The 25,209-nt window shown below is 42.8% G+C and overlaps 1 protein-coding gene across 1 annotated transcript in view; it reads left to right on the forward strand.

The window, feature by feature from the left end:
- The window catches only part of tgfb2 (transforming growth factor, beta 2), a 28,119-nt gene extending 3,183 nt beyond the window's left edge, over positions 1–24,936 (forward strand). Inside the window, exons 2-7 of the mRNA XM_044033398.1 lie at positions 19,768–19,931; positions 22,735–22,867; positions 22,961–23,071; positions 23,148–23,322; positions 23,738–23,891; positions 24,670–24,936. Of these exons, the coding sequence (XP_043889333.1) occupies positions 19,768–19,931; positions 22,735–22,867; positions 22,961–23,071; positions 23,148–23,322; positions 23,738–23,891; positions 24,670–24,828 (896 nt within the window). The 3' untranslated portion in view covers positions 24,829–24,936. The remainder of the gene's footprint in view (positions 1–19,767; positions 19,932–22,734; positions 22,868–22,960; positions 23,072–23,147; positions 23,323–23,737; positions 23,892–24,669) is intronic.
- The last annotated feature ends 273 nt before the right edge of the window (positions 24,937–25,209 follow it).

The raw sequence follows: 25,209 nt of genomic DNA on the forward strand, positions 1-25,209 counted from the left end.
TCAACATACAGAGAGGAGAGAGAGGAGAGAGAGGAGAGAGAGAGGTCAGAACTGATACCCATTCATGTGAACTGGTGACACTGGCCAGGTCCTCACATCTGGAGACAGTTGCTGACAGGAGAGAGATCAAGCAGTTAACCCTTCAGCTGATAAGACAGATTTATTTAGTCTGTTTCACTTGACACATGAGTGGAAGTTCACACACACAAACACTATCAGCCTTATTTGGTCGGGCTCCAGGAAGACCTTGGGGACAGTGATGTGTGTGTGGCACAGCGGGCCTGGAGACCTTTTAAAAATGTTGGGCATCAGGGCGAGGAGGGTGATTGAGGTGTGTGTGTGTGTGTGTGTACAAAGAAGGTTAGGGAGACACCGTTCCAGGCCTCACAGTCATCTATTTAAACCAAGATAGCTGGAAGGCATTGTGTGTATACCCGGCCTGCCACTCGCTCCATGGAAAATTCCAGCAGGCGAGATGCTCTGTTGCTGGGCTAAAGGCGGGTGGAAGGAAACCCCGCCACACATCCACCTCCACCCTGATCTTGTTCCTTCACACCCCTCTGTCAGTCCATCAGCGTTATCTGCAGGTGCTCACAGTAGCCACGGATGCTCTTTCTCACGCCTCCCACGTGTGCAGCGCGTGACGGCGGCGGCAGCACTGATCTGTAGCGTCTGTCGTTCACTCCAGATGTGCGTATCCCGCTCATGTGCAACAGATCTACACGTTTCACTGTATATTTCTGCTGTAAGACACGTGTCGCTCGCATGGAAAATAAGCGCGAGGTCTCTCCCGTGGCTCAAGTGTAGTATGGATGTAAGGATGTCAGTGTGATGTCATCATGGTTTTCTCCGTTAAGAGATAAGTTAAGAGTGTTGGTGTGTAGTTGGGCTGAGTGTCATTTTAAAACCATACTTGAACTTACATACTGTACCTTTTTGTCGCCACCAATGTTCCAGTGTTAACCAAAGAGGTTAATATTTTTTTTCGCCGTTTCCTCGTGCTATACGAATTTTGATACACAATATTTGACTGCACAGATGAAGTAAACAGTCCGTGGCAGTTTCACTCGCCAGGCGCCACTACTTCCTGTCTCCTCGCGGCGGCGCTGCTCACGGAATGAGGGAGTTTACAGCGGTAAAAAAGGGTGGAGAAAGCTACATTAAGAGATGACATCTGGCTTCAGATGCTCCGACTCCGATGTGAGGATGAGCCCAAGTTGCTCTGGTAGACCCAGAGCAACTTGGGCTCATCCTCACATCGGAGTCGGAGCATCTGAAGCCAGATTGGAGCAGGACATTGAAATAATCACACAAGTTAATATACTCGCGTCTTTATGCGAGTCATCAAAAGTCTCCCAGCAATTTTCAGGGCAGAGCAACCTCTAAAATCTAATAGGAATATTCAGGAAAATGAGTTTTGAAACCAACATGTGTACTTTCCACTATAGAAAGACAAACAGTCACTCACGTCTGACAGGGACATGGTGCCCGCTGCTGTAAATCTCCTGTCAGAACACTTATAATCCTGGCAAAGCTTTTTAAACTGCATTTAAAGAAGGGCTGTTTGTTACAGGGAGGGAACGTGGTGTGCCAGAGATTTACTACTTATTTGCAAAGCAAATGTGGAGCACATGCTGCCCGCTTGCTTTTATTTATTGAGCTGAATTCAAAGGCACTAATTACTTTCCCCATCAGGTAGCGATTCAGCACATTACACACTTTGAACCACTCGTCGACGGACGCTTGTGTCGCATTAAAAACGCGAGCGTTCAAACAGTTCAAATAACCAGTGTGAAAACTCACAAACGAGGCGACATGAAACATTAGAGCTACTTCAACAATGAAAAGACACTGAGACTGAAGGCTCGTTCGGTTTGGTATTAACCGCATACAGAGACTTTGTTGTGGCGACGACGCTGCAGGACAGAAAGTGCTGTTTGCCACAGTTTTCAGACCAGCCTCTAGTCAGACCTTTAAAAAGTCTGCAGGAAGGATGTGTCACTTTTTTAACAGGATGCACAAAGGCCCGAAAGGAGTAGAAATGCCTAGTAAATGCCTAGTAAATAGCTTAGTAAGCAGAGTGTGTGTAATGTAGTGGCAGACTGTGGGTGCCGGGAACATCGCCTCCTGTCCTGTCTCCACCCAGAGCACAAACACATTTCAACACAAAATTGAGAAGAAGCAGGGCTGCCAGGATCTTAACGTTTCCCCATGTGTCCTGACTCGCGACATCTGCGCTGCGATTCTGTCACCAGATCGTTGTTGTTTTGGATTGTTGTTGTTTCGATGTTTTGGATTGTCGTAGCTGATGTCACACAGCCCCGTCATGCGTCAGAATCCAACACTTTGGCAGGTAGCCGGCAAAATGTTCAAATTAACAGGCCGCATCTAAACCAGGCAACTCTTCTCTTTGCCAGCTGTATGGATGAAAAGTGAAGATAGCTGTCGGGCCTGAGGAGGAGGCCTGAACATTGTCCTGGATCACTAAGGATCCAGAGAGACCGCAGAGCTCGCGAGTACTTCACGATAAAGAATCCAACACAAAATCAACTGTGTACTGTCACATTCAGTGAGCATAATATTTGATTCAATAATAAAACATACAACACATATAAATGTGTATCAGTTCCACTTTGATAGTGGACCGTGTTTGTTTAGTTGTTATTCTTATTACTGTTTACTTCAGTTTCCTGATCTGGTCACTGTCCACTCAGTTGTACATTTTCTTTTGTTTTCTAAACATTGGCTCACACAACTATAGAAGTGAGACCGTTCTAAGATGAAAGCTTTTATGATATTTAAGAAAATGAATGTGTCTATGTTTTGAAGTGAAGGCACAAGTCTGGGCCCACGGCCGTGTTTTTAGTTGGCCTTGTTAACACTTGTGTGTGTGTGTTGTGTTGTGTTGTGCAGGCCTCAGTCGGCTTTGTTGTTGAGCCTGCGTGTGATAGATGGTGTTAGTCAGAGAGTGAAACCTCTGGATAATCTCCCCCTGCGCTTCTCTAAATAAACCCTGTCATGTGGCGGCTGTTGGTTTGTGGAGGGAGGCTTGTAAAAACAGCCAAAAACACAAACACACACACACAGATCAGGCTCAATTTGAAGGCTGGCTAATGCAGAGGACCCGAAATAAATCAAGGAAGTCCACTCATTTTCCTGTTGTGGACACATGTCTCCCATGGTGATAATGTGAGCATTAAAGATCAGAAACTCGGATAAGTCGCGTTGTTCGAGGGATCACACGTCTCCCATGTCTCCTTCTTAAGTCGCATAAACCCGGAACATGTGGGACGGAGAATGTGTCTCTGTTCTTTATTTGTCCACCGTCCAACGCGGCCACACTAATGGAGGTAACAGTCTTTCCTGAAGGACATTCATAGCACAACGTTGAGACTGAAGTTCAAATCCAGCTTAAAGTCACATCATAGGTGGCCATGTGAATGGAACACACCTGATTCATCACAGATCAGATTTGACTGTTCACATTCACAACTACATGTGACCTTAATGTGAACGTGACTGACAACAGAAAACGTAATCTTTTTAAGACCACTCTATTATATATGTATATTATAAATATATATATATATATACATATATATATATATATATGTATATATCATGTATAATTAAGAAACTCTGGAGAGCAACGATCTCCTCCTGTGTCGTTTGACTCACCGCATACTTATTCGAAAAAGTTGCATTGGCCACATTTTGCATATATGTACATTAGGGGTGGGAATCACAGGTTACCTCACGATACGATACGATACACGATACCTATAATATCACGCAGGACGATCGTGTAGCGACACATCACAATATCTGTCTATCTGAAGAAAACAAAAACGTCCGTGAAAAGTTGAAAGTGCAGGATTTTTCTATTTATTCACAACATAGAGAACAAAGTGCATAAAGTCTATGTATTGAAGATGGATGGAGCATCTGTTAACGTAGCCTTCGCGCCTTCTTTTATGCATTAAAATATCGATATTTGCCGTGGTGTATCATTTCTTGTATTGCACGAGGAAGGATGATGATAATATACTTTCTAGAACCACATACTGAATTGATGATTCACAGTAGTGGACCTCAGTATATATGTTCAGATTGTGTTACATTAAGAGAGGTTCATTTGCAGATTTACCACCTATAAGTATGTTTGTATTGCTTTAAAATAAACCTTTTATATGTACAGTAGGAAAGGGCCTAACTTTACATCACAGTCACTGTGTTACTGTTGTGCGACCGCAGTTGTCCGTTTCTATGTTGTGGCAGCATTTATCTGTGAGGTCTGCAGAACCATGCTTGAAGTCCAATCCAATCCAACGTTATTTATAAAGCACTTTAAAGACAACACAGGCCAAAGTGCTTAGGGACGACTAACAGTGACTGATCTGCCAACCTGAGAGTGTAAGGGAGCGTATGACTAAAGCAGGCGGACAGATACTGTGGGCCAAGACCATGAAGACATTTAAAAACAAAATAAAAGAATTTTAAAATCAATCCAGAAACAAACTGGGAGCCAGTGAAGTTCTGCTAAAATTGGACTAATGTGCTCTTGTTTTTGTGTAGTCGAGCAAGTGACGTCGGGCTGAACCCAACACAGAGTGCATCACAGAGGGACTGAGTGAATAAAGGCGACTGCAGAGAGAAAAATCTTTAAGATCTCCAGGTATTTTCCCTCAGTGTCGTACCTCACCACAGTGTCGTTGTCGAGAGCCCCGTCTTTCTGTGCACTTACGCAAGACCTGGACTCTGCTGCCATTTGAACTGCTCGGCCACTGTGGCCAAGGAGGATTACATAACACAGGGGAGAGAAGGAGAGAGAGAGAGGGAGTTAAAAGAATAACACGTCCTCCAGTAGCGTCCTGTATTGTTTACAGCAACAGAACCAGTCCAGTGGTAGGTGATCGTCTTAACAGGAGTGTGACGGCTGGAGAGGGAGGGGTCTGCTTTCTGGGCTGTGGTGCAGCTGGACTGGAGACTGGACAGTATTTGTGGCTTTGCCGGTGCTCAGCCTCAGGTTATGCAACACGCTGCAGGAGCAAATTGTGCCGGAGCTGCGGTCGCGGCTGTGTGTGTGTGTGTGTCATTCGCTGAGTGATGAGGCAACGTTTTTCTGCCTGGCTGCGTCTCCACATGTGCACCTTCCACAGCGTGCGTGTGTGCGTGCGTGCGTCTCTGCTGTGTGACTCCTAATTGCCTTGTTGCCGTCCAGCAACAGTGGAAGTGAGCCATCCCAGCGAGCATTTGACAGCCTCCACCATGCACGCTCTGCCAAGTTTAACAGCAGCCCAAATTAGAACCAAATTTTTACAGTGTGCTATTATGGGACAGTCAAAGTCATATTCAAAAGGGGTAAAGGAGCACGTACAGTAAGTTTTAATGGGATGGGGTGTCGGGTGTAGCACAACAGAGACCGGGGTTTGTGTCCTGTCATACATCTCCGTGAATCTCCGTGTATCAACACAGTATTGTCCTGTATATAAGGTAACTATTGCACAGGTTGTGTGTATTGTGTGTTCTTTGATGGCACAGAGACAGAAAGTGCTCAGGAACCTGGAGGCGCTCGTCTTCACAGATCTCCCTCAGGAGGGTAGCAGAGTGAAGAGGTGGTTGCCAGAGTGCAAAGAGTCTGGTATGATGATTTCATCGATGCATATGCATCATGTTAGGAAGTTGCAACTCAAGCACAAAATGCCACCAACCCACAACTGCAGTCACTTAAGTGCATTTTTTTAAGGGATTTTAGTCGCGTTTCGTGCTGAGTTGATAACTCTTTGCAGAAACGGGTTGTTTTATTGACAAACAGTTAGCCTCACTCTATTCTTCAGTTACTGTGTGCACATTTTAGAGCGATCTTTTTCTAACACAGACAGGTTTTTATGTGTATTTTCTCACTCTTTGTTGATTATGATATTTCAAAGCATGTGATAATGAGACATTTATAGCTATCAGGACAGAAGGAGGATTTAACTGGTGTTTGCATTTCAGCTAACCCTTTTACCTTTTGCTTACGTTAACCATAAAAGGACCAGAAAACGTCCTGTAACTAAGTGCTTTTGGCCATTTTTTTCCAGAATAACGTCCAATATCTGGCAGTTATTTACAATTCACTGCATGTTAAAATACTGTTTTAACTATTTGAAAGGAAGAAAAACAAAAACAACAGATTTTACGTGATTTTTACTGTATAAAACATATTTACAATAACATTTTTGAGTCTCTCAATGTTTCTTTGTCTCAATCTGCAAAAACAGGCCCAAAAATGGAAACTATGTACAGGTGTTCTTCCCACTCTCAATTCCAGTGAGATTGTGCAACTTCTCAGCTTTCAGAAACCGTTGCCTTGTGCAAACGTGTCGTCAGCGATACGCTTGGTGTTGAAGGGTTAAAGATTCCTGTGTCTAAGAATTTGTGATATCTAATAATGAGATTGCACATTGTAACAAAGTTTCGCTCACGTATCCAACAAAAAGGATGACGTCCCTCTTCATTTGCATAATCTGCGTCAGCTTTAAAACACAAAATGCACTGATTGTTGTAAAACCACGTGGCCCTGGCCCTGCACAGTCACATATCTGAGGCGAAGAAAAGGCGATAGTGCTCTGATATAAACATACTTATTGCTAGTATATTCAATTCCTGCCAATAAACCTTTCTAAATGTTACACGCTGGACCTTTTAAATCCACGGTTGGAAACAGAGATCCTTGTGTCGGTGTGATATTGTGTTTTCAATTTTTAAGAAAAATCGAATAATCAGTACGACCGCCCGGGTCAGTTTTAACCCGTAGGACATGTTGTGGTCGTGTCACTGCGGTTTATACTGTTTTACTGACTGTTTTTATTGACTGTACACGTGTGTGTGCGTGTGTTTGTGTGTGTTTGTCTGTTGCCGTGTTGAAAGGACCTTCGGAGTTCTGAGTATTTTTAGTTCCCAGGGATTATGTGTGGAGTTTTTTGTTTTCAATTTGTTATTGGCAGGTGAGCGACTGGGTGGAGACATGTGCAGGGGAACCAGACAGGCGAGAGCGCTCACATTCTCCCTCTGTAGATCCTTTTCCTCTTTTCTCTCTGTCTCACGTCAAACTCGCAGGCTGTTCTTTTTATTCTCTCTTCTGCTGACGCCTCCCTCCCCCTGTCCTCTGGCTGTTTCCTTCATTTCCTCCTGGCTGCATGTCTGTAGCACACTGCTTCTATCTTCTGCTTTTTTTCTTTTTTTTTTAATCATTATTATTATTCTTTCATTCCTAGTCCTGTGCTTTGTCACCATCATTTTATTTGTCATAGTACCGTGATCATGTAAACCATCATCATTTTCACGTGTCAGATCATTAAGACCACCATTGCCGTAACACGCCGGTGGTCCTGCTGAGGTGGGAGACATCTGAAGGTCCCCGTGTTCTGGCACCAGCACAGTAGCAGCACATCCTTGACGTCCTGGACACAGAGAGATCAGACGTGTCTTGATTCTTAGTATTTTTCTTTCTCTGATCACTGTCAGTCCATACAAACATCTGCTTAGAAGAAGAAGAACACAGGGCTCTGACTGTGACGATTTAGTTCAGGTCTTCACACTTGCCACGGACCTTTATGTGTTATTGTTAAAGCCGAGTTCACGTCACGCGGCTTTCTGAAGTTGTAGACGCTGTTGTGCCGTTCACACTCACGTAGATCTTGTTGTCATTGAGAGTTCACTCCACACGAGTGAGCGGTGACGTGTCTCATGGAAAGAAAAGTTGCAGGAACGAAATCCATGCCCAAAAGCCCAATGCATGTGTGAAGTTGTATTAATAAATTCCACGGGACACATGCTTTTACTTTGTCCAAAGAAATCATCTGATTGTCATGTTGTCTCCTACTGGGCACCCAGGGGTCTGTTTTAGGACCACTGCTGTTTTTATTGAACATGCTCCCACTTAGCAGTGCCCTTTGTGCACTAAAAGTCAATTTCCACATTTAAACTGATGATATCCAGATTTATGTGGAAATCTTTCCTTGAGTTCAAAATCTGGATTAATGTTTAACTACTTTTCAATCTTTGCTGTGTGAGATACCCCACAAAATACTGAGCACTTTGCCAAAAGTTGGAATAAAAAAAAAACCCTTAGAACAACCCCTTAGAAATGAGAATGTCCCTTCAAAACAGTTGTGATTGTTTAAAACATGTGACAAGTTGTTGAGTGAATGTTCTCCATCAATGTCCTCCATCAACACACGTGATAATGGGGTGACAAAAAACCCATTTCAAATTGTACGTTTTCTCTCTGTTGTTGTTGTTCTCACTGTTCCTCGATGACCCGTGTGCATGTGTTAAAAAAGTCAGATATACTGTAAAAGTAGGTCAGATATTTTCCCTCAAGTCGATCCCAGCATCTCAACCCTGCAGACCAATATTTAGTCTCTGTTTCCATTCTCAAATGGTAAAAGTGATTCTGAGGTAGTAAACAGTTGCATCCGGTGATAAATCTCAATTTGGTGGAATCTCACCCCCACGCTTTGCTTTGCAGTAAAGTGAACTATGGGAAGTGAAATGTTTAAAATCTGGTACAGACCCCATAATATCTCTCTCTCGCTCTCGCTCTCTAACACGCACACACACACACACACACAGAGCTGAAAGGGACAATAATAATAATGATGATAATGTCCATGCCAGAACCCACTACCAGTGCTCAGGAGACGTATGTGCACATGTGGATTTCTTCATGCCAACACATCTGCAAAAGCAGTCACAGCTGAATTCTTAACAGCTCGGGATCACAGCATAATTATTTCACAGCAAATGTTTTCATTTATGTATTCCCACACTTTGAATCTGTTATTGTTCAAGCTCATGGCCGCAGCAAAATAATGTGGCTGCCACCTGTTCAGGCCATGAAAGAGAACCGAGGTTTGGAAAATAAAATGGTAAAATGGAAATGGTGAAGAAAAGAAAGAAGAAGAAGAAGAAAAAAAAAACCTTTCATGATCTAGATTTAGTAATAAGAGCTGAGGTGCCTAAATCCTCATGAACCTCCTCCAAAGGAAACAGTTTTAGCCCGGATTGTTTCTTCCTGTCTTCGAGGTCAGATGTTTACCCACTGCAGGTGTCCTGCTCGGCTCCAGCCAAGACTATAAAGACGCTTTCATGTTGCGACCTCCACCTCCCTGACACTGTGTAAAGTAGCCCAATAACACTGAGGCCAACCCCTGCTGAATCAAGACATCTATTCCTTAGAAACCGTGGAGTCCAGCTCAGAGTGGATAGAGTTTGGTCAGCTGCACCCTGTATTTGACACGTCCACACCTGTGGAAGTGTTTCTGTGGTCAGCTGAGCTCAAAGGCTGCTGGGAGCTGGGTGCGAGCTGTACATTTTGTAACAGCAGCTTCCATTAGGTCACGACCTGAGCCTTTTAAAACTGCTGGATACAACACTCGCTTTGAGTTATGTCCCGAAGACAGAAAAGGCTCTACAGTATTTGCAGAAATGGCTGAAATGATGACGTATGATGTAGAGACACAGTGTAGACACATTTCAACCTTCAAATAATGTCTCCATGATGTCTCCATGAGGTTTTAATGGTACATCCACTCATAACATAACTCTGGTTTTGGGTCCGTGCTACAAAAAGAACTACAACATTCTACTTAACAACGTACGTCCTCTCGTCCATACAACGTTGATACAAACAATGTGCACATCCAATAGGCAATAGGTGACATAAGCCGGGTTGAAAACACAAGCTAGGCAAACTAAAGCACTTGTTGTTCTTTTGTAGTTGGTTGGGGGGGTTAGTTTCATAGTCAACAATCTTAGTCGTCATATCTGTATAACATGCTATAACATAGGCTACTGTACCTGGTCCTGAAGACGTTGTTAGTGCAGAAGTCTTGCTTCAGAGTTTACTGGCAGTCTGTTGACGTTATGCTCGCTTGGAACCTCACCAGAGCAGGTACCAAAAAAAGCACCAGGTACTATCCCAGGGTTCTAGGAAAGTAATAGTCGATGTTACAGCAATGGCAGTAAAATCAAAAATCAATCACATTTTTATTGTACATTTGGTGACATTAATGTGTCGTCTTTAAAAAGTGGGTCCCCATATAAAAAGGTTGGGAAACACCAGTCTGAGATTAGTCAGAGGTGCGGCACTCCGAGTGGAAGCGGTGCGAGGAGCCGGTGGTTTCTGCTGACAAAGCCACCAGTCAGAGAGTTTGCAGGCCAACACTCAGCGTTCTCCCCTCAGGAAGGAAGTCAGTGTTTGACAAACCCTCACACAGGTCTCCTTTGACCTCCGAGGTCCTTCAGTCTGGAGAACTTTCAGAGCTTCAATATTTCAAACAAATTGGTCACTGACAGATGGCTCTGCTCATGATTTAAACTACTTAGAGGATTTCTGTTTATTATCATGCCGTACCACTGTCATGTGATTAAGCACACTGGAGCGTTACGCCTTCCTTGTAGTTGGAGCTTTTCACACAGCTTGTTCTATCATGATGTCAACCTACAGCCAGTATAAAGAGAGCAAAACACGTTTACTGCATTTCTGTGACAAGGTTTCCAGTCCAGCCTCAGACAAATTCAAACAGATATGGCCGGCGTTTGTTGCTATTTTGCCTGGAAATGTTACATTTGTACATTCTGTACTGTGGAAAATGTACAAATGTTTCCTTTTTGGCAAAATGTTACGTGCGTGTCATACAAGCATTTCTTAAGTGACGTACTTCACAAACACTTGAGGTAAAGTTCTCACTTAGGCGTGGAGTGGTTGGAGGTTTTTGAGACTAAATGCGAGAGGTGTCGTTGCATGTTGATGCAGATGTGGAGGCGTTGATTTTCTGAGGAAAAATCATGATCTTTACCACGTCGTAACCAGGCAGACAGACAGACAGACAAGATAACTCTCCATAATGTTTTTAATGCCCGCCCTGATTTTTAGAAATCTTGTGGCCTATATATTAAGCCAATTTTTTTTGCCAATCTTAACATAATAATATCTTATTTATAAGTCATTTTACATCGCAAAAAAAAAAGTAAGATCAAAACAGTAAAAATACGGCACATATAACAATAAAAGCATGATGATTTAATGGTTATAATACAAACCATCATCATTGAACAACACTAATGGTCTATTGCTCCCATCTACATTTTATGCCTGGACTGCAGTGCAATAATATACAATATTTTCAATAAAAGCCAATTGTAAATGTGTTGCAGTACACGTTGTTTTTATTTACAGCTAATCTCCCTGACATTCGCTCATAAACCCTCGACTACTTTAACTTGTCTATAATCCAAAGAGTGCACACGCTTCGGTGCTTTGCCAATAGTATGTGAGGTAATGGGAGTGATGAGTAATGAAGTGACTGATTACAGGACTTTGTTTGACAGCTCTCATGTGACATCAGCTTTTCTCTCAAGAGGGAGGGACGGCATGAAAGAAGAGCATCAGTGTCACTGACACAGTGTGTGTGTGTGTGTGTGTGTGTGCGATGACATCACTGGTCTTACTACTGTCTTAGTCCCGTTGACGTGATGAAACGACCCACACATAAACACACCAGATTGGTGCCAGTTGTGGTGGATCATCTTCAAGTTGGGTTTGGGGTGTATCAGCAGTGATGCAGACGCTCACGGCGGCACTGATTTGGATGACACTCCACAACGTCAGCCAATGTTTGGAATTTCCCCTGCAGATCGAATGTGGCAGCCCATTAGCTTGCACGGTGTGTGAGGAGTTAGCTGTTCCTTTAGAATTATTTCTGGTGACATGACACTCGTATTTTGTGGAGTAGAAGCCTCTGGTTGAGGCAGATGTTCATCTGGTTCTGTCAGAGAGTTCTTGCTTTTTTCTCTCCACTCTTGCCAAGTGCTCGCTCATTGTGTTCCTGTTTGGTTTCTCCACAATAATTTTAAGATTTTAAAATCTGCACCGCACTACAGAAGCATATTGCATTCACTTATTTTCAAAAAAGAGAGATTTTTTTTCTGGTCTGAGTTTACGAGACATGTTTTTGTGAGTGAATACGATCGCTGAGAAGCTTCCATTTCTGTCTTTAGATCCACTTTTCCCTTGCTTTGGGTTTGAGACATTCTCCTGTCTTTTAGTAATATCGATGGTGTTGTTATTATTAGTTTGTCGACTTGACGCAGGCACCTTGGGACTTTGCTGTTGTTTTGACGGAAAGAACGCTCGGATCTGCTGAGCGTTGCAGTGTTTCTCCAATATGATTCAAATAAATATGGCATGCTTCGTGGATATGGGATGATGCACTTGAAATGAATACAGGCTAGTACGTAAGCGCATTGCGTCCTGAGAGCTTCCCGTCAGATGTTTTGAGGTCCCAAATAATAAAGATCTCATAAATGCAGAAAAACAGAGCTTTTTTTTTTTAGGTTAATGCGATACACTTCCGCACTATTCAAAGAAAAAGGAATTCAATTGAAGAGTTTAGAGCAGAGTTTATCTTAAATGTCAAAGTCGCAGGCTTGCTGTTCAAGGTTCAATAATGTTGTTTTTTAATAGCTGATATCAGGGCTGCATGTTTGTTTGGCCACTTTTCTTTTTTTTTCTCCTCCATCAGATAACTTTTAGCGTAATTAATAACATATACACAAAACAAATACACATTTATGAAATAGCACATGTAGCTTGTGTCTGTGCTGCACTGCAAAATATCATATTTTAAATAACAAAATACTGTGTAAAGTAACAGATCCTAAAAGTAGTGACTCTATCATGTTTCTGAGAACAAAATATACATAAATAATCATCAAATAATAATTGACTGATACTGATTTATTACCTCTATTGTGCAGTTCACTCTCCACATTTGCCAGTTTGTGATTAGGAGTCTTGCTGTTGTTCACATAAGGTCACACACAACATGATATTTGTTTGTACTGATGGATGTTTTCTGTCTGTGACCTCTGACCCATGTTTTGGGTGTTGCATTGCTCTTATCTCCTCCCTCTTCTCTCTGGTGGATCACCGTTGTGTTCCTTCACCTCATCCTGGTCTCTGATTGGTTGGGCCTGAGTTGGTGCAGACTCTGATCTGAGCTCACAGTCTGCGATGCATGTGGGAGGAGTTGGCGAGTTCCTTAAATCATGTCTGACCCGTTTACACGCGGCATCTGCCGATCAAGTGTTGATATGAGGGGATTTGTCTGAGAGTGGTGAAGCGTATTGGTGGCAAATCAGAGTGAGATTTGTGAATGAACTGAGCTTAAAGCTCCACTTACTTCTGTTGAGCCATTAGCCACGGCTGAGCGCATTTCAAGGAAACACTGTCTCGATGACTGCGCATGTGTATGGCTCATTTTGGGGACACTGTATAGACAAATCTTGGAAACAGGCGCTGCCTTGAGTCAACAGGTTTAAACTCTTTCCTGTGAGCCATGTTTGGACATAATGTTTGCTTGAAACCTACTGAGTTTGCAAGGTCCTGCTGATAGCTATTAGGCTGCCAGGAGACCGGAAATCTGATAAGGGAGCCGGCAGGAGACGTTCCAGAAAATGTCTAGAGTGACTTTTGCAAACATTTTGCATTCTTATAAGCAGCCACACTGGATAATTACAGGAAAATGAAAGCAGCTTATGTTTGAAATTCAGCCTCGATCGATGCCATTGTCTGTATAGTTCATGCCAGGTTATTCTAGAGGAGCGTGAGACTTAAATATGAACTTTATTTAAGTCTTTTTGTAAATTATGATGAGGGATGAGCCGGCACAATATTCTGTATCGATATTGGTCTGATAGGAGTCGAAAACACTGCATTGGATATCAGAAAAAGAAGAATATGGGGTATGACACAATTCAAAATCCCTAAATATCACAAGCTTCTATAAGTGCGGATAGTCTAAAGTCTAAATATACATAAAAAGCATCAACTGTATTTTAATTGGTAAATGTTATGAGCTATTTCTTCTTTATTTGGTTCAGAATTGGGGTATTATTTTTTGAAATAACTAGCACAAATGTGTTTTCAACAGCTTATTCGTAAAGATGTGAAACTACTTTATCATACTGAAATCTGTGTAGGTAGATACTCAAGGCTGTGATTTCAGTACGAGACGCAAAAAAAGAAGTGGTATGCAGCCATGCCTATATTTCTCATGTTCTCTGGGCTTCTCATCATGATTTTAAAACAATATAAAGAAGAATTATCACTACGGAAGACAGCAGACATGAGTCCAAACCAAGTACTGTGCTCTCTTTGTGAACGTCCATCAGGAGTAGTAGATCATGGATGTGTGTGTGTATGTCTGCCACGCACAGCATGTGTCAGCGAGGCTGTAGCCCTCCTCTGAACCTCTGCTCAATGCATCCAGTGTTTTGTTGAAGCACAGTAGACTCATTCATGAGGCCCGGCAGCAGTTTGTGTAAACAGTCCCGGTCCTCCAGGAGCTGGAAGTGTGAATTTCTCTGCTGACGAATGGGAAGGAAATGAGAAAGAGCATCGTTAGTCTTGGCTCATCTGCCTCAGCTGCTCAAACTGCATGCTGTTTTATGTTGGCCACAGATCGGGAGCATGAGCATCAACCATGCGGAGGTTGACGTGAGCTTGTCAGATCAAACGAAGGCACACGGAGAAGAAAGTCTGTCCTTTTCGATCAGGTTTCTGCTGTTTTCACTCAATCCCTCAGTACTTTAAACTGTACTTTCCACTCATTCCATCTCTCGTCTGACAACTATTGTTCCCCCGAGGGTGAATTATAACAAGTTTGATCCCCGACCCCTCAACTATTGACATTTTAGTGTCCTTATACTTTGTTTATGACAAAATAACAAACAAAATGGGCAATATTCACATTAGCCTCAGCTGCTCCCCGTGTTCTGTGCGAGGACATATGGATTCAGTGAAGCATGATGACGTACTGTACTTTTTTATGTTGAAACAAATCACTGAAACCAATACAAGCCTGCAACAAGAAAGCACCTTGTTTATATTACACTCTTGACGCAAAATGTTCTAGATAAGAGACAACGTTTGAAAATTAAAAAGCCGTGTGACTCTTTTGGGATCACAGGTGTAAACAATATCTTCATGGTTCACTCAGAAATTAGGCCACAGACGAGCTTCTCTGTTTTTGATGGAAAATAGAGCTCACTTTTTAAGAAAGGCTTGGAATTCAAAAATTCTACTGTGTCTAAGTACTTCAAGTTTTAAAAGCTGATTCCAGAGAAATACTCCTTTTTACTATTAAGTGAAAAGCAAAAATATTCAGGCAAAACATTTAATATCTACCCCACACATTGAGAACACCAGTTACGAACTCTAACATATTTTCGGAATTGGCTGCTGTTTCTCTTGCCTCTGATCAATAAGTGGAGGTTTTAGGAGGTTATGGAGCGGTTTTGTAACTAACAGTGTGTGTGGTGTCTCGAGAAATACCCTGTTTTTCTTGTTAAGTTTCTGAATGTGTACTGAACGGGACTAGTTTTCCCTTCAAGGGCCCTTGAATGAACACTTGGACTTGAAGAACTTCTTCTTCTTCTTCTTCTGATCATTTCCAGCAGTCTGTACATTGAGAGGTGTAACGTTGCCCTCAGTTCTTCATCGTAGTTTGAGGAGATGAGAGGATGAGAAGAACTGTGATAAAGAACTTCAGTCTCATTCTTCTTCATCGCATTTCAAAGTCCTTTAGACGTCCCTCAAAGTTCTTTCTCATTTCCTCTGCCTCTTTTTCACAGTTCAACATTCTCCTTCATTCTAATCCTCGTTGTTTTATCCCCATCCTCATTCCTTAAATCTTCTGGATCCTTCCTCTCTCTCAAAGCTCAGTCTCATCCCTCCATTCTCCCGTCTCCACTTGAGGAACTGAAGAAGCTTCTTGGGTAAGAGGGGAAATGTCTTCAGGTTGAGGAAGAAATCCAAAAGTCCAGTTTCTACAGATTCAGTAACCTTTGGAGGACAGACCAGGTCTTGAGGGTGATGATGACGTTGTCAGCAGACATGATTTTACAGTCACATCAACAGTTATTTTTTTTTATTTGTCAAAGCTAATATATTTTGTCCAAACTCCTCTTGGCTGACGGCAAGCGAGACGATGAGGAGACAACGCGGCAGCAGAGGTATTTCACAGGTCGCTGTGAGAATCCTGAGCGTTGGCTGCAAACGCCACTGATTCATCCAGCAGCTGAATCACACACTAAATTCTTCTGTCGACCAGAACCTGCTGCCGCAGTGCGTTTCCGCCGCCCCGCTCGCTTACACACATACTCCAAATCCACGTAGGATGTAACGGTTTCTCATCAAGCAAATGTAAGATTTGCCACTGACGTGGTCGGAGCATCGCTGCAGCGAGTACATCGCCGAGATTATAGACAGGGAATGTGAATGTAATTAATCATACGCTATGGCCTCCACTGTCACCACATCCCAGCTCAGGATGACAATGACGTCTATTCAGTGCACTTTCTACCTCCACATGAACCACAAATGTTTCAGTGAAATCCATGATTCAGTGAAAAGAATAACTTCTAATTTCATGGAGCAGATTGGAAATGGATGACTGTGTTTTATTTTGTTTTGTGTATTTATTTTCTAGATATTCTCATCCTCCTGCAGGTAGAAGCACAGTGTCAGGAACTTAGCAGTAATATAGAATAAAAGATGAATTGAAATAGAAACAAAGTTCTGAACAAGAGGTAGCGACACATGGTGCTCCCCTCCCTAATGTCTCGCACCTGTGTGTCTTTGTCTCTGTTCAGGTGTGTTCCTGAATGATCTTAATCCATGTGAGAACTCTCCTGCAGTCCTGAGTCTAGCGTAGCGATTCTGATCCCGCTGAACTAGTTGAACTCGGTGTTAAATATGCAAACTCCTTTTTTTCCGGTTCTGTTTTGTGAGCCATTCTGTCCGAGTGCACAGTAACAAATTGACCTGCAGCCGCTGATGCAGGGTTCCCGGGCCTCTGATGGCTGTGCTGGTAGTGAGTGAAGGGGATTGACTCGTAAGTGGCTTTACTGTTGTGTTTGACCTGTGTATTCTTGACATATCAAGTCATAAACATGTGAAGAATAAGTAAAGGTACATAATTATGGCGTAAGAGTAAAGCACGTTGTGTGGTCTTACATACACTCACTAGCCACTGCTATGTTTTTTTTTAACCTAATACAGTGTCTGATATGGTCTTCTGCTGCTGTAACAGCATCAGCGTCAAGGTTCTGCTTGTCGTCCATTGAGAGATGGTTGCCTTTCTGTCATCTCGAGCCAGTCTGACCACTTGCATCAACAAGGCATTTCCACCCAGAGGATATTGGATTTTTCTCTTTTTTTTGAGGTCAACACTGGTTGTGAATGAAAATCCATGTAGATCAAGTGTTTCTGAACTATTCAGACCAACCTGAGCGGCATCAACAGCCGAGCCGAGTCACTCAGTTTAACCTTCAGCAGGTCACCTTGATCATGTCTTCATGTCGAAATACACTAAGGTGCTGACACGTGATTGGCTGATCAGATACTATGTCAAAGAGTAGATGTTCCTAAAGAAGTGCTGTGTGTGTACTTGTATTTATATCTTTGTAAGAATATTTTGTCTGGTTCCCACAACATTTAGGGGCTTTTTCAGGGTTAAGACCTGGTTTTAGGGTTGAATTTAGGTTAGGGTCTAAGGAATGCATTGATGTGTCCTCCTCACTAATATAAAAACAAGTTTGTGTGTGTGTGTCTGCTTGTGCTTGTTATCTAAGGACCATTTCTGACACAAACACTGACAGGATCTGTCGTCCTCACAGAGACCAAAACCTGGTCGTAATTAGGCAGAACCTCATTTCTTAAGAAGTGGTTAAGTTTAGGGCTAATATTGTGGTTATACTAACGTTGAGGTGAGGCATTAAGTGGTAATGGTTAAGGTTAGGTATGAGGATGTGTTTGCGCTGTCCAAATAAAAGGAAGTCATTGCAGTGTCCTAAGAATAACAAGCCTGTGTGTGTGTGTGTGTGTGTGTGTGTGTGTGTGTCAGCTGGTCGCAGTCTTCTGTCTGCTGCTCTGCTTGTATACTAAACAAACCTCACTTTATTGCTTAGCCCCAGCTTTTGCCTCACGTGACCTCCATCCGTCTCACACCCGCGGCCCGTCTCTGTGTTCAGTGCTGGGCGACACTGTCAAACACTCGTCTACCGCACACATGGTTTCCAGCGTTACACCATACGCATGCATGCGTGTGTGTGTGTGTTCTGCAGCATCTGTCGTGGACATTGCAGCACACATGGCTGTCGGTGCTGCGCGTGTGTCGCCCTGCTCCTGTATAAGCGTCTGTCAAACACGTCCACACACATGCTTCTAAGTACTCCATGAGGGGGGACTGTTGCTACTGTGTGCATGGCTGCTGATGCACCAAGGGAGAATGTCTGACACTGATCTGTTTTTTCAACGGAAGAAAAAAGCATTACATTTTTAAAGGGGCACTCTGCAAGTTTTTACAAACCAAGCTGTGTTTATTGGCCTCGTAGAGTCCTGTGAAAACAGCTGTGAAATGTCTCTTGGGGCTCTGAATAAGTAACCCCCTGATGATGTCATAGTGACGTCACTGGGTTTGAAGATTGCTTTGAACAGAGAGCTTGAGCTACAAACTGGGGGTGCGAGACACTTCGCCATGCAGGAGCAATTTCAATGAAAACTAAAAAGAAATGACAGTGTTTATTCTGTCACTTGTGAGTCCCATAATTTAACAAAACTGCAATACAAGTAGCCATCATTACACCCAGGGGTTACATTGGGTTTAGTATGGAGGGGGAGAGACCTTGCTTTGGGCAAGGTAAAACTAGCCATTATTATTTTATTAATCACTGCAGACTACTTTGTTACTTTAAACACACTTTAAATTTTTATGTTGGATAAAAAAACTATGATATACTGCTTCACCAACTTCCACTTTCTCTCTCACACACACACTATAGGGTGCATGTCCTCGAATGAACTGGCATCAATAATCTCCATAACCAAGCACAGCAGCAAGTCTGTCACTCATCTATCTTTAAAACTGCATGGCATACTTTTTAAATATAAATATGGCTCAACTTACGATTACTTTCATAATCAATTCATCTGTTGATTATTTTCTCAACTAATTGAGTACTTGTTTGGTCCGTAAAACGTCAGAAAATGTTGATCAGTGTTTTTCAAACCTGGAAACTATGATGCTCTCAAATGTCTTGTTTTGTCCACAAAACATAGTGTTTTGCTTGTTATATATGTATATACATGTATATATGTATATATATATGTGTATTAACATTTAAGAAGCTGAAGAATCACTTTAAAAGAATCAGTAATTCTTTTAAAAAGGCTCAAGTAATCAAGTGATCATAACTAGCATTCAGTCGGACTACGTAAAAGTATTTAAATTGGGATTTTGACAGCTGCTGCTGTTCCTGCAGCACGCAGCTCCAAGTTTCCTGGACGCAGTAACACAACAATAAAAGACAGATACTGATTTTTTGACACATAGTCAATGTCTTTTCATACAATCCTTTGTGCTCTACATGCTCCCTGTGCCTATAGAAACTATTGGATACACCAGGAATAAAAGATTTTAAGCACTCATCAAAATCTTATTATATTTTATTTGGTTCTATTTTACTAACGTGTCATTTGGGGTATTGAAATGTGGTGCTTCAAATGTCAAAGAGTGTCAGATCACTGATGTGACAGAAACAACACCAACTTAATGCTTCACTGTCATAACATTTAGCCTCATCCTCCTCACATCTCTGTGTGTTTGTCAGATATGAACCTTTCATTCATCCACTGTTTCTTTTCTTTTTTTATAGACGTCATCTCTCCTACACACTTCAACCCATACTTCAGGCGGCTGACATTTGATGTCTCCTCCATGGAGAAGAATGCGTCAAACCTGGTGAAGGCTGAGCTCAGGATCTTCCGTCTTCCGAACCATGCGGCTCGAGTGTCTGAGCAGCGCATTGAGCTCTACCAGGTAGAATGACACTTTCCTCTGGTACGACATCTGGAGATGGAATTTGGGGATTTATGTAAAGCAGGAGTTCTTGCATTTAGACGATTTAGACATCACTCAAGTGAGTTTCACAATGATGCCAACGTGGCATTTCCCCATGTGAATCTGAGCAGCAGAGGACAGGATGTGAAACAAAACAGAGCCTGTGAGAGTTTTAATGATTTAATGATGAAGATCGTGGGTACAAGTGGCCAAAATGGGTTTTCTCACAAGGGTGGCTGGGGTCTCCCTTAGAGATTCGGAGTAGAGCCGCTGCTCCTTTGTGTGGAAAGGAGCCAGCTGAGTAAGGATGCCACCGGGGCGCCTCCCAAGGGAGGTGTTTCTGGCACGTCCAACTGGAAGGAGACCTAGGGGCAGACCAAGGACCAGGTCGAGAGTTTACATCTCCACATTGGCCTGGGGATTCCCCAGTCAGAGTTGGACAATGTGGCCAGGGAAAGGGAAGTCTGGGGCCCCCTGCTTGAACTGCTACCCCCATGATCCGATCTTGGATAAGCAGTTGAGGATGGGTGAACTGTAGCTCTTGCCTTGCCTTTGCTCCTTCATATAAGTTGGGAGCCGATAAATATTGCAAATTTTTGTGATGCAAACCCACTTTTTGCTTGGTTTGATTGGCTGGTTTAGGTTAAGTGGAACGGATGTCCTGGATTAATGATGAAAAACCATGCGTGCCACAAAATATGGGAATTGTGGAATCTTGGCAAAACCTTTGTAGTGATGTGTCTATGTGTGATGAGTTTGAAACATGTAAAGCACACTCCTTATTTCTAAGCTTCTCAGGCGGCTCTGTCAAATAACATGACACATATGGTTGTGTAAAGAATGACCAAAGGGAGCCCGAGCTGAAACCCCATCTCCACACAGCTGCATGTGGCTGTCTAAATGAATGGGTGGAGAGCCATAACTTTTCATGAGCACTGGAACTTAAACGGCGCATATATGGAATCATCAGTCAAATCTTATAAAAATGCTGTAAAAGATAAGTGACTTTGCCCCAAAATAAGGTCCAAAGAATCTTCTGTTATGCTCTTTTTTACGGCTCAATACAGAGACGCGACGCCTTCAAATCTGGCTTCAGCTTCTCCCACCCCAGCACTTAAACAAAAAGATTTACATAACCTGTCGAGAAGTTTGATATCCCTTCTCCTCCATGCTTGTTTGAAGGAGTCTTTCCATTAGTCTCAACTGCAGCAACACTAATGATGGGTAGAAATGTTTCCTGGTTCTCGTTATAAAGCGCATGATTGGCTTCTGGGAGGACGAGGTGGGATATGAATCATACTCCACTATCATTGCTGTTACAGATTTTTCTATTCAAAATGATGTAGGTGGTCTGTCTCTTCTCTGTAATGACGCCTCGGCTCTCCACAAGGGTTCAACGGCCACGGTAGTTTAAACACGGCCAGTGATTCTGTCCCGGAGCATGAAGTCATCCCGTGTCTGTCTTTCTGTCAGCCTGCGTCTGTGTCAGTCAGCACCAGTCGGTTCCCACGCTGTGTTTACGTCCAGACAAAGAGATGACAGCGCGACTGAACACAGCTCCAAACAGAGACTCTCTCACACAAACACAGAATCTGCAAATGTACGAGGGAGGAAGGGACGGGCCGGTACAAAGAGGGAGATAACATTCACCTCATTCACATTCATCTCTCTCTCTCACACACACACAGATTCATATCTGGTTTATACACAAGCAAAACTTAACACTTAATCTAGTAATGTTTGGAAATATATCAGCCTGATGTGGATTTTGGACTTGGCTGAGACAGGAATCCTGCAGATGTTCCCATAGATCAGACACTGACATAAAAGGGAACTGCACAAGATTATTTTCCTTCCTTTCCTCACCACGGTCAATGCCGTTCCACTTTTCATACTTAGTGTGCGTATCAGTCGGATACTGGTGAAAATCCTTGGAGTGGAAAGACAACTATTTCTCCAGTATATATCCAGTATGATTCAAAAACCCTAAATGCTTTATTAAGTTGTAGAAATATACATAAAAAGCATTTAAATCAAGTCATGTTTCAGCTGTTCATCTCTACTCTAGGGTAGAAGAGTAGTAACAGCTTAATCACTTCAAATATGTGAAATGACTCATACAGTGTTGGCATCTGTAACTTTTAAATGTTTCAAAGTTTGTGGTATCATAACACACATGAAAAAGTGGCATCCCAGAGCTAAACTATTTACAGAAATAGCCTACTATCACCAACATTTTTTTCTTATCTGAGTTCCATGTATATTAGTGTTTAAACAGTGCGCTGCGTTATGCAATAGCTGCTGATTAGCTTCACACTGGCAGACTCGGAGGGTGACGCCGGAACCTTTCTAACAATGACATCATAAAACCGCTAAATAACATCCATGCAGTTCATGTTGTGATACAATAATATATATGTTACTCTTGGCTTTAGTTGGTTTGACATCAAGCTCTAGAGAAATAAAAAAAGCCTATAATGATCAAAGGTTTTTGGGGTTGGAAAACTTGCCTCTTGCTTTGCATTGATTGGCTGCGCGGGTTCAAACATGAACATTTGTCACATATGAATACTAGGACTCACTGATAAGCTGCTTAGTTATTGGTGCCTTGGTGATGTTTTTGGCCGATTGAATGTTCAATTTCTTTTAAGCCAAAAAGTGCATGTTATTTGAGTCTGGGGGGAAAAAAGGGGGAAAAACAACTGGATGCTTTTTAAAGAGTCCTTAAATATGATTTATGTTCCACAGCATAACACCTTCCATGCTTCTGGTTTGTCCACAGATATTAGGACACAAAGATCTGACATCCCCAACGCAGCGGTATATTGACAGCAAGGTGGTACGAACACAAACAGAGGGAGAGTGGCTGTCGTTTGACGTCACAGAGGCAGTGAGTGAATGGCTGAACCACAGAGGTGAGCGTTTATTCCTCCTCCTCCTCCTTTTTCCATCACTGATGCATCTCCTTCACTTATTCATGTTGTCATAACTCCTCTCTCTCTCTGCAGAAAGAAACAGTGGATTCAAGATCAGCCTGCACTGTCCCTGCTGCACATTTGTACCATCAAATAACTACATTATTCCCAACAAGAGTGAGGAGCTGGAGGCACGCTTTGCAGGTTATTTGATTTTCGATTATCGTTAAAGGTTGTTACAGTCAGATGCCGTGTCGTAATGGCTCCGTTGTATTTCCAGGTATTGATGACAGCTTCATTCATAGTGGTGACCTAAAGGGGTTTAGGAGGAGGCGACACAGCGCTCGAGCTCCACACCTGCTCCTCATGCTTCTGCCGTCGTACAGGCTGGAATCTCAGTCCCAGCACAAGAACCATCGATCCAAGAGAGCTCTGGACGCCGCCTACTGCTCCAAGTACTGAATACAGATTCACACACTCACTCGTTAGCATAGCCGTTAGCATTTTTGTTTGTAGTGATCCTTCTTAATCAGTGATTTTTCTAACCACTGTGCTGCGGCGCAGAGGTCGTCCAGTGTATTAATATTATTTGGTCAATGTCTGCCCTGATAGAGTAGTACTCCTCTATGACAGTGGGTGGAAGTATGGAGTGTTGTAGTCTATAACTTAGTAACATAACAGAATAAGTGATGCATGAACAATTAAACATGTGGTTTAATATTGAGGTAAAAGTAAACAGGGCTATAGAGGCCTACCGACAATCACTAAGAATACAGAGTTTAGCTTATTTCAGTGGCAATTCCCAACATTTTTTGCATTTGTTGATGAAAAAACCCCAACATGTTCTCCATTTTCCTCATATCTCCGTAGAAATGTGCAGGACAACTGCTGCTTACGTTCCCTCTTCATCGACTTTAAAAAGGACCTCGGCTGGAGGTGGATCCATGAGCCGAAGGGATATGAAGCCAACTTCTGTGCAGGGGCATGTCCATATCTGTGGAGCGCTGACACCCAGCATTCCAAGGTATCGTATGAGGGATGGGGTCACAGATTAAAAAGTGTGTGGGATTAGGTCAGTAAGGTTGTGAGTAACGTCCATTATTGTGATTGTGATTGTGAACATCCCAAGAACCTCTTCATTCCAAGTTTGGCACAAATGTTCTCTTGGACTCAAGGATGAACAGCTTACAGTAGATTTGGGGCGGCCAGACGTCAAAGTCAAGGTCATTGTGACCTCAAAAATCCCGTCTTCTTGCTTTGTGAATGTGATTCCTCAATAACGCATTAAAGAAGGCTTTCAAATTTGGCCCTTGGACTGGAAGATTCACTGCTTAGATTTGGGTGTCCAAGGATCAGGATCTCCTCAGCTTTACAGAATGTGTTTTTGGTCTCTTGGATATTAAATACCAATTCAGTGGATATGAATGTAGGGATGGCTCAGTACCACTTTTTCTTCAGTCCAGTTCCTTTACCGGTGACATCACCTTGAGTATGGAGCAATGCAGATATCAATCCTTTAGTCATTTTTTACATCTTTTACTCCACCATGCTGTTAACAACACATTTGTGTGGATGAATTTCAATCTCATCTGATCCAGTGATTTTGTCCCATATCGGACAATATCGAGTCTCACATTGGCCCGTCCCCGGTTTTATGAGACTGGAAAAAATGTGTAGACTGAAAACTGTTGGTCAGTTGAGGCTAATAAAAATAACAGCTGGGCGGTGATTCATATTATTAGTTCTATATTTGCACTTATGTCGTATTTTTTCATGACATGCCTGTAATCTGTCTGTTCCAGGTGTTAGGCCTTTATAACACCATTAACCCTGAAGCGTCCGCGTCGCCCTGTTGCGTTTCCCAGGACCTGGAGCCCCTCACCATCCTCTACTACATCGGCAAGACCCCCAAAATAGAGCAGCTCTCCAATATGAAGGTCAAGTCCTGCAAGTGCAGCTAGAAGCCCGTACGAGTCCGAGCAAACACACATCCATCTCTCTGTGCACACACACTCACACACAAACACACAAGCAAACGCGGTCAGACCAGAACTTGCACTTGTTTGTGCACTACAATACTGGCAGCAGTGTTTTTTTTCGCACATACAGTCTCTGGAGTTGTGTGTCAGAGAACAGAAGTACAGAAACACGTCAGCGCTAGTCCAGTGCGAACACAACATACAGGAGCGGGACTGTCACGATACCTGGAACTTGACTTTGATACCACTGCAAAGTGGCAGACGCACAGTATTGTACTGAACGGTTAGGTTCACAGTGCCTCATATTGACAACAGCAGGTTCAGGCTGGTCTATTCTGGTGTAGAGCCAACACTGGGCAAGTC

Source organism: Solea senegalensis, linkage group LG9, assembly GCF_019176455.1.
Source record: "Solea senegalensis isolate Sse05_10M linkage group LG9, IFAPA_SoseM_1, whole genome shotgun sequence".
In the NCBI taxonomy this organism is placed as follows: domain Eukaryota; kingdom Metazoa; phylum Chordata; class Actinopteri; order Pleuronectiformes; family Soleidae; genus Solea; species Solea senegalensis.